Source organism: Odontomachus brunneus, unplaced genomic scaffold (genome assembly GCF_010583005.1).
Source record: "Odontomachus brunneus isolate Ranch 3 - 2012 unplaced genomic scaffold, Obru_v1 Obru_scaffold_077, whole genome shotgun sequence".
Taxonomy (NCBI): domain Eukaryota; kingdom Metazoa; phylum Arthropoda; class Insecta; order Hymenoptera; family Formicidae; genus Odontomachus; species Odontomachus brunneus.
Genome location: NW_022639527.1, coordinates 275,730 through 285,565, shown reverse-complemented (window position 1 = coordinate 285,565; position 9,836 = coordinate 275,730). Strand labels below are relative to the sequence as shown.

Here is a 9,836-nt window from a genome sequence, read left to right as displayed (position 1 = left end):
ATATATATATATATATATATATATATATATATATATATATATATATATATACATATACGGTATTATCTTTTTCCCATTCACCAACTGCATAGCGTTATTTCTTATGGAAAATTAAATCAGAAAGTCCTGAACTATTTTTTTTCTACCGCTTAATAAAGCAATTATTTTTAGATAAATTCCAGCTAATCAACGTCGTCCTTTAGATGGGCACATATCTATGAGCCGCGTATCTGATACTGTGCGTGTTTTTACGTTGCTAACAACGTTAAGAATTCACGGCATTGATAGTCTAAAAGACAGCGATTAACTGGAATTTATTGAAAAATAACTGCTTCATTAAGCATAACAGAAAAAAAATGATTTAGGACTTTATGATTTAATTTTCTACAAGAAATAACGCTATATATTTTGTGGGTAGAGGAAGACTTTGTATATATAATTATAATATATAATTATAATATATAATAACACTTTGTATATATAATTATAATATATGTTATAATTAGTTATAATTAAATATTTTATGTTTTAAACAAAGATTGATTATTATGCTGCAGCTTTCGGAAACTTCTTATCCTCTTTGTATGAGGGTACTTCACAAAGCATTGAGAAAGAATCATCACCTTACTCACGGCGGTAGGATACAGTACGGTTTGTTTCTAAAGGGAATCGGTATCTCTCTGTCCGATGCGATGACCTTTTGGAAAAATGAATTTATACAAATAATGGATGAAACTGCGTTTACAAGAGAGCACATCTATCAAATAAAATTCATGTTCGGCTGGGAAGGTAGTCGGCGGGATTACCAGCCTTACACATGTTCGAGAATCATGGAATCGATTGTTGGACCTAGGGATTATCACGGATGTCCTTTTAAGTACATGCGGCGCGATGTGCTCGAAGATGAACTCGTCGAGTGTGGTTTCGACGCATTGGGTAAATATCAAGCTATTGCTAATTTAAACAATTTTAAACGAATTTTATTCGCTAATTGACTCGTGATCAAGCAGAAAGATCGGCGATAATGAGTCTATCGCTAGACGGCCAATATTTGGCGGCGTGTAACAAGTGCTATGAAATTAAACATAATTGTTTCAACGATGTGCCGTTTAAACATCCGAATATACATTTCAACGAAAGTGTGAAATATCATACCACGAATTGTAATCACGGTGAGATACACTTCCTTATGTTATACGTATTGGATAATTTTAGTCTCGTACGAAAAACTTAACGTTACGTTAAAATGTTAAAGATCTGGACCTGGAAACTGGAGATATGTGTTGATTGTCGTACAAAAGAAGAACATCCGGGGAAATTGGAAATGTTATGACTGTTGAAAAATATATTTGAAGAAATAAATCAAATAAAAAAACAAATAGTGAGTTTTGCACAGATCTCTGTAAATATACATGAATATTTAATGCTCTTTGTAAGTAATTCAGTATTATATAATGTTTCTCGAAACGGATAAGCAAGTATTCAATCAAGTTATGCGAATAACTTAATAACGTGTTAATTAGTTTGTGATTTTTCTTATCGGTGTGATATTTTTTGTTAGTGATACAAAATTGTTGAAACATTATTGGAAAAATGTGTTCGTGTTAAATAAATGATTTTTTAAATATTTTTCAATATTATTTAGTTGAAATATATGCGTTTCAAAACGAATTTCAAAATGTTTCTTTCTGTAAGATGCTAGAGTTTGAGAATGCACACACTTCAATGGTGATTTCTTTATCTTTGCTTTTTAACAAAAAACAGCAGCCTCAAAGAGCACACACAAAAGCAAAAAGTATCTCAAAGAAATACTGCCACGATACAACACAATACAACTTACTGTGTTTCATGATTTTTTATTCTGTAGATTGCTGTGGCGATACGTTAAGTACCGGATGATATATGTATGTACACATTTAAGTGGTAAGGAGTGTAACGAGCAATATTTATGTACAAGTACACCGAATTATAAACACTTAACACTCGCCACACTTTACACATTATTACCTTAGTCAATTCGTAACGTTGTACCGTTGTCTCATTTAAATGCTATCAAGCAAGGCTATGATCGAAGAATACGGATAATTTGGCACAGTTCGTCGTCTTGATGGGAGAAACAGAAATGCAACAAAACGAAAAGAGAAAATAGGAGAGACAGAGAGAGTCCGTTAAACGAATCTTAAAGATAGTTTATCGAGAGTATCGATAACGGAAGAAATGCGGATAAATTTCTCATAAATACATGTTTCTCTACATGATCTAGCAACAATTGCAGCAAATGCAAAACCTCCCTCAACCTGGAAATATTCGATGTTTGACGTTGTTGAAATGATATGTGTGTTGTGGTGTAAAAACATTTCTCTATATCGAGTCGCTCGACAAGATCTCCGCGGTGAATGCAGTGCGTATTGCAAAAATTCAATTGATATCATGTTTGCAACCCGTGTCGAATTTAATATATATAGTTCGATAATATATACCGGCTTCTCGTACATATACATAACAGAGAAACCGCCATGCAATCTCATAAAAGCGGGGTGTATTACAAATTTAACAGCGATGGATGCAGCAATGGATTTATGCAATGCGTATATTACAGTTCTTTTCTCCTTTAACAAAATCAAAATAGTATTTCTTTTTATTATTTTACGTTCGCACATACGGACACATTCACTCTTGTATACATTTTTTTTCGGTTTCGTTCTGAAATCTAGAACTGTACTTCACGTTTACCTAAAAATTCACTCCTCTCGTTCGCACACGCTATTACTTCTATACACACTTACACGCACACACATTCTCTCTCTTTTGCACTCTCTTCTTGTGTGTGTGCGAACCCTTTATATATAGAAATAAAATGTGTTAGTGGGCACATCGATAAAATCATCATTTATAACAAACAGGTCAAATTATAAAGTTTTGTATTTTTTATCATTTACGTATAAATATTGTTAAATATGTATATTAAAAATTTGCTACACATTTCACGATTATTTTACACAGAATTTGTTATTCTATCCCGATAATGACTTAAGTTGGTTAAGTAACTCCCTTTTTTTACCTTCCTTTTTTTTCTTTTGATGGACACGGACTCCTCTAGTATCCGAAGAGCTAACGAGGGATTAATAAAGTGATTCCCAATGTTCCTCCCGTTTCGCACGTCTTGTGTCGACGTGTGAGTAGGGTTTAAAAAAAAAACGGAAGAGACGAAGAGCTAGGATTGACGTCGCCTTTTTACTACGTTGAGAATGAGAGTCACGGTGTCACTGTATAAAAATCTAAACTGACCTTAATGTGTACTAAAAAATATAATTGCTTCTGTTAAGCGAGAGGGGCCGATTATCGGTCGAAGGTTCCAATAAGGGTCAACCTCTGTGCGCTCGGAAATATATACTTTCGTTGACGCCTCCGTGACTCGTTAATTCGGATCGTCAGTCGGACCGAACGCTGCAATTCTCTCGACGTAAACGGACATATTTCGCTGCTACGATGGCGCGCACGCACACACATGGAATATATTACGTTTTCTTTTCTCGTTCTCTTTTCTTTCTAACAATGACTAAATCAATGATATTGCCGATACGATACGACAGGACACTTGCGTATCGTTTTGGTGCATTTCACCACCAGAGAAACGCAAGTTCTTTCTCTCTTTCTTTTTTTCTTTCTTTCTCTCTCTCTCTCTCTCTCTCTCTCTTACTGCCATGTCATAAGATTCCAACGTGCCGTAGGAAGAATAGGAAAAAATAAGATGAAGGTTCTTCATCGCGTGTACATATCGGTTCCGTACGTATTATTCACAATTGATCCAATTCGGATCATTCGATTCAGCGAATGGTAAGTCGACAGACCAATCTCACTTTGAACGGAAATTCCATAGATAGTCGATCGCGATGTGACGCGCACACACTCTCACATACGCATACATACACACGCACGCACATCACCGGTGGTGGTTCGTCGAATGTACGCAAACGCGCGTACATCCCGTTCGCTGTGAGTTCGAGTCCGAATGCTCGTGTCTGAAAAACAATGGCATTCCCACGACGCGCTCGGGCGAGAGAGAAAGACAGAGACCGACCGATGAAAGCCCGGAGTTGTCTGCGTACGACTTCTCTTCTTCAATGTGCTCGTGCGCTCGCGTTTGTAATAAAGTTTCGTGACTGTCTCTCGTGACGGTCTCGCGGAAGAATTCAGACGGATATCTCGTAAACGGCGTACATTCTTTCCTCGTTGGAGCGAGAGACGCGCAAAATCGGCGGCTCTTGTACAATCTCCGTCCAGCCGCAGGATGGTGCGGAGACCGGAAAGCTGGGCTATACGGATATCTCGTAATTCATGTCGTACACGCTCGCCCGGTCCGGCGTCGGCGTCGTCGGGCGCTGCGATCTCGGGTCGTTCGGCGCTGAGACCATCTCCATAGAGTCGGTCATCTCCAGGGCTCGGACGAACGACATTGGCCGGCGTCGCGCGTCCCCCGAGGTCGGCGTGGTCGGCGTCACCATCGTGGCTTTCCGTTTCACCTGCGGCGACTGGTGCGGTTGATGCGGCGGGAAGACTGGCACTCCACCTCTCATAGCAGGGTGATACGGCGCTCTGGGAGCGTTCGCGTACGGCTGCTGAGTTGGGCTGGTGGGATTGGAACGGTAATAGTCATATGGCGGATGTGGCCGTTGCGACGGCGACTGATGCGGCGCACCGCTGACTGTCGCTCCTGTTGTCCCTCCTTCTCTACCTCCACCGGCAGGTGGACCAGGATAGCTGCCAGGTGAATTGTCCTTCCACATGTAGACACCGCGCTGCGGCGAACCGGCTAACTCGCGTATGTTGTCGACTGTGTTATTCGTACGCGAGTACGGGTGGTCGGTGCCCTGTCGTACGAGCTCGCTCTCCGATAGGAAACGCCGCTGTGGACTGTAGCCGGTGACCACCGGGCCAGTAACGCTGATCCCGCCGGTGTTTGTTTGCTGCATTTCGTAATAGGTCGGCGCCTCGTTCACGCCTATGAAATCTGGCCGACGTACCTGCGTCGGTGTGCCCGGGTTCGATCTGTAACAGAGACGGCGGGTCTTAGTGCCGCGGCGTGATGTCGACAAAGCTTTCGATAATCGACAAATGCACAGTACAGTGAACCAAGATGAATTATGCGAGTGCTGAGCATTGTAGCCATACAAATACGGCTCTGGCGAGACATACAGGAGAGAGAGCAGCGCATCATTCCTGTTAAGAAAGTAGCATCTATTCAAGAAACGTAAAAAACAGCGAACCTAAGAAATATGTATACATGTGTGTGGCTGCGTATGTATAAGTCTGTGTCTGTCTGTCTGTTGTATGTGTGTACGTATATGGAACAATATTTACTTTTTTTATACCCACATGTTTTTCTATATATATGTACAAAGATATATGCAAGAAAGCATAATCGTAAAACTACGGTATGTCCTCGTAGGATGAAGTTCGTGTTTACCTGCAGTAGGTTGCAACATGATGGTAGAAAGCAGCTCCTTGCAGTTACCACCCCCTGCAGTGGGACACAAACTTATCTATATACCATATATCTTGTAGTATGTATACATGCAGAGAGACTAAATCCTCTACGATATTATTGTAAGCTACGTTGCGCAATTTTCCTTTCTTTCCTGACACGTTCCTTCGTCATTCGGAAGGTGAGAATAGTGGTGACAGAAGAGGAGGAGAAGAGCAAGAGTAAGGTGTTTAACAGTAAGGGGTAGAGGGCAGGAGATATATATGTATATATCTCTTGACAAAACAGGCCGACATCATATTGAAGGGTAGCAAGAAGGATAATCGTAAGAGGTAATCGTTCACTTTGTATTGGCAGCGTGCTCAAGAGATGCAATGTAACTATTACTAGTGTGGCGCTCCCCTCTTGCTCTCTACATTGAGATAATTTTGTGCAACGTGAAAATCGCGAGAAATGTACATATGTATATATATTTAATATATAGTGAAAAGAGAGTATATATAGTACATCTGAAATTGTATTGGTATATATATGTATATATACCATGTATATATAAAATTATATAAATATAGTGAAAAGTATATATAGTATATCTCTGAAATTGTGTATTGGAATATCAGAATATTTCAACAGCCGACCAGATAAGCACTCGATCAATGTCTATTATCTTTGTATCATATGTAGATGTGTTTATAGTCACAATTAGTTAAAACTTCTCCAGATATACTGAGCTATATGTGTATTCTGTCCTTTTTAAACAATGTGCAAGCGTGATGTACCTTCGTATAGGGCTGGATATGGCAAGCGGAGTAGGGACTCCGATAGCTTTAATGCGTTGCTGCATCGTTGGACTAGCACCACCTTGGCCTTGGCCACGTTGAGACGCTGTGGCTGGCGAACCACTAGTTTCTGGCGATAACGGGTCCGGCGTGTGACTTCGAGATCCATTCATCCCTCTGTAGACAGAACGTAAGCAATGATAGCTTCGTGAAAGAAAGTGTTCAAGTGCATCGGAAATTATTGGTTGATACGTATAAGTACCTTGGCCTTGGATGTGGACTGCCTCTAGGATAATGTATTGGATGACGGTGCTGCGCCGTCGGAGGATGCCTGGGAGACTCGTTGTTCTCCACAGGTGGCAGGAAGAAATTGCTTTTGGAGCCATGTCTTTGCAACGGTGGCGTAGGTTCGCAGTCTGCGGACTGAGACGCCGTCGGTTCCATGTCTGTATCCGATCCGTCTCGTCCGGGAGATAACTACAAAGACGAATTGAGATGTGATCGGTCCCATGAGAGAACAACACATTAAATAAAAAACAAAAATATCTATATATGTTATAATCGTTGTGATACATTACGTATACTTCCTATGCAAATAAGGATCAGTTTGGAATAGGTGGGATATATTCGTGAACCATTGGAAATCAGTAAAGACTTCTTAGGATTCTGGATTGAATGGTACTTATAGACGAGGCGTCGTCACTGTAACTCAGACTCTACAGGTATCGTAAGAAAGACGTGAATGTTTTTGTATTAATTTTTAACAGTAAAACATTCAAACGTAGTATTAAGAAGCCAATACTAAGAAAATAGCATACAACAAGACTACTTGCGAGAAATACACTTACTGGTGTAACAAGAGTAATAACATTGTACCACTTGCTATGCTGTACATGCTTGAAAAACTGCGTGTGAACAAAAAATTGCTTGGCATGTAAGCTGCGATTAAGACTAACCTCTCTAACTGTGCTGATGATTAGAGAAAGAGATAGAGAGATGTAGAGAAAGAGAAGAGCACAAATTATAATAATAATACAAGCTGAAATTTAAGCGCTAAAACCCTGAATGAAAATTGTCCTGTACATGAAGTAAAGAAGACAAGCGAAATTGCACTAGCTCTTACCTTATTGTAAGCATTTGAACTGGCATTTCTAACACCATTGCTGCTATCCATGTAGGTCTTTACCTGGTTCTCACTGCCTATAGTAGATATCTCTGATGCATAAGCTCCACGTCGATTTCCTGAATATTTTTCAGGTTTAATTAGACTGTAACACACACAGTATATTATAACCAAATGAGCTCCATGTGAGAGGATAAATTTCGTAACGGCGTTTTGCAATACCTTGGGTATTGTGGTCCAAATTGTGTGTAACAACAGTTGTGTAGACAGCCACGAGAGAAAGGATTGTAGCCCCCGTTAAATTTGCCTGTTACCTGTTCGTTAGTGGTTCGTCCTCTGGAAACAAGGACCACGTGAAAGCCAGTCAATCCAAGTATTGGAATGAATAAGACCACTACCACTCCCATGAGCACGAACCTATACTAAGGTTAAGGATTTTCTAAAGTAAACGTTAGTTTTGCGATTCTCACGTTACACGTGTTGTGTAACTTTAAAATCCGCGAATATCTTGAAAATTACACTGGTTTACAAAAAATTTATTTTTTGTCACATGGGGTTAAATTATATCAAATTAGGAATTATACTATATAAATATATATATATATATATTTATTTATATATATATATATATATATATATATATAGTATTTTTAATGCTGAATTAAAAAATATGAACAGATATTTTCTGTTACCTAAGGTTTTTCAGTAATTTGATTTTTAACCCTCCATATACACACTGGGGTCCCTGGGACCCCAGCGCAATTCTCGGATTGGTTTTATTGCGTTTCTTTTCTTTTTTAACCCGGATATCTTGGAACTCCTTAATTCTATCGACTTTTATTCATTATAGGCTTGTTTCTTAACCAATTCTCTATAGATTAAAAAACAGTGAATTGAAATATGTTAATTTTTGATAGGGTTACAATAACAAATATGAATGGGTTCCCCGGACCTCAATATGTATAGTACATAGGCAAAATGTGTGTATACAGAGAGTTAAGTTTCAAGAGAAAATTAATTTTTTCTATATGTGTAAGTGGCTTACTTAATTTAAAATAAAGAAACTAGTACTTTTCTGTCCTATTTTGTTCATAGTTTTTTAAAAATAAAAATAACAGTTTTTGTCATATCTTGTGCCTTAAGAATTTGAAAAAAATCGTTTAATAGGAAAAAGATTATTAAATTTAATTTTCCTAGATAAATATATTGAAAAAATTTTTTATGATATTCACTATTAATAGTAAATAAATTAATATAAAAGATTTAGAATTGAATTATGCATGGAATATTTTATATACAATATATCAAACCTCAGATAATGATCACAACAAAAGACTGTGAGTGATGGAGAAATTCAGAGTTCACACTTTCGGATGAATAAAAACACATAAAAAATATCAAAGACTCCATGTGACAAATTACCTGTTGACCAGTGTTATCTCTTGTGTAAAGGATACGCAACAATAGTGTCTACTTCGCTCAAGTGCTCCTTATGGTTCAGCACGAAGTTCAGACAGAGCCCAAATATACTGATCATATGAGTACTGAGGGACAGAAGAAAGAAAAAGAAGAATCTGTAATTTCTTCTACCAATGCAGTTGTTTACCCATGGGCAGTGATGGTCGAATGTCTAAAAAAAAAAAGAACATAAAGCTTATTAAATTAATTTCATTCTTATTGAGTCACAGTTCAATTTTATTAAATCACATTTCAATTGCTTCAGCAAATATCAACAAGTGGAGAGACAAGTCAGACATACCTCGATACAATGATCGCAAACACTGCAATGTGAGCAACGTGGAGGTCGATAGAACTTGCAAGTGACACACCACTTCATACGCACAGTGATGCCATTGATCTCGACGCTCTTGTATAGCGGCGCTCGAAAGTCATCTTCCCGGTCTTCGTCAGGAGGTGCTTTAACAAGAATCAGGTCATTCTACATTTTGTCATTTACAACGTAGTAATTGAGAAACACTGAAGCTCGTATTAATAGTCGTTATTTGAAACTTGCCTCACGTAAGATACCTAGTTTTGAATTTTATATGCAACGATAACGTCTACTGTTTAGAATTTATTATTTAGAAGTGTCTACTATGGATATTTCAAGTTTATTATATTTAAAGTATCTATTATTCAGAATTTAGAGTTATCCGAATTTTTCAATTGAATCATATACATCACAATATATCTATAAATATAGCAATTCAACTGAAAAACTCAGATCTGAGGTACTCAGACCTGAATTTGTAAAGAACACACAACAATAGTATCTACTACTTAGAGTTTACTATTTAAAAGTAAAGAGTCTACTATAGATATTTAAAGTATTTGTTATTTAGATTTTAAAATTACATCTCTCTCTCTCTCTCTCTCTCTCTCTCTCTAAAGTTCTTATATATATATATATATATATATATATATATATATATATATATATATATATATA

The 9,836-nt window shown here is 37.8% G+C and overlaps 2 protein-coding genes across 3 annotated transcripts in view; one reads left to right on the top strand and one right to left on the bottom strand.

Moving 5' to 3' along the window:
* LOC116847360 (DNA primase large subunit-like) overlaps window positions 1–3,261 on the top strand; it is a 6,771-nt gene extending 3,510 nt beyond the window's left edge. The window contains exons 5-8 of one of the 2 annotated variants that reach the window (XR_004378747.1): window positions 558–936; window positions 1,011–1,172; window positions 1,256–1,381; window positions 1,868–3,261. Coding sequence is in view for 1 of the 2 variants with exons in the window: in XM_032822291.1 (XP_032678182.1) it covers window positions 558–936; window positions 1,011–1,172; window positions 1,256–1,287 (573 nt within the window). In the remaining variant the exon portion in view is untranslated. Of the gene's footprint in view, window positions 1–557; window positions 937–1,010; window positions 1,173–1,255 lie in introns of both variants that reach the window. The other variant, XM_032822291.1, reaches the window with a different exon arrangement.
* LOC116847359 (palmitoyltransferase ZDHHC5) overlaps window positions 2,905–9,836 on the bottom strand; it is a 10,746-nt gene continuing 3,814 nt past the window's right edge. The window contains exons 3-9 of the mRNA XM_032822289.1: window positions 9,147–9,304; window positions 8,845–9,017; window positions 7,610–7,804; window positions 7,388–7,532; window positions 6,527–6,741; window positions 6,265–6,441; window positions 2,905–5,049 (exon numbers count right to left, since the gene is read on the bottom strand). Coding sequence (XP_032678180.1) covers window positions 4,317–5,049; window positions 6,265–6,441; window positions 6,527–6,741; window positions 7,388–7,532; window positions 7,610–7,804; window positions 8,845–9,017; window positions 9,147–9,304 — 1,796 coding nt within the window. The 3' untranslated portion in view covers window positions 2,905–4,316. The remainder of the gene's footprint in view (window positions 5,050–6,264; window positions 6,442–6,526; window positions 6,742–7,387; window positions 7,533–7,609; window positions 7,805–8,844; window positions 9,018–9,146; window positions 9,305–9,836) is intronic.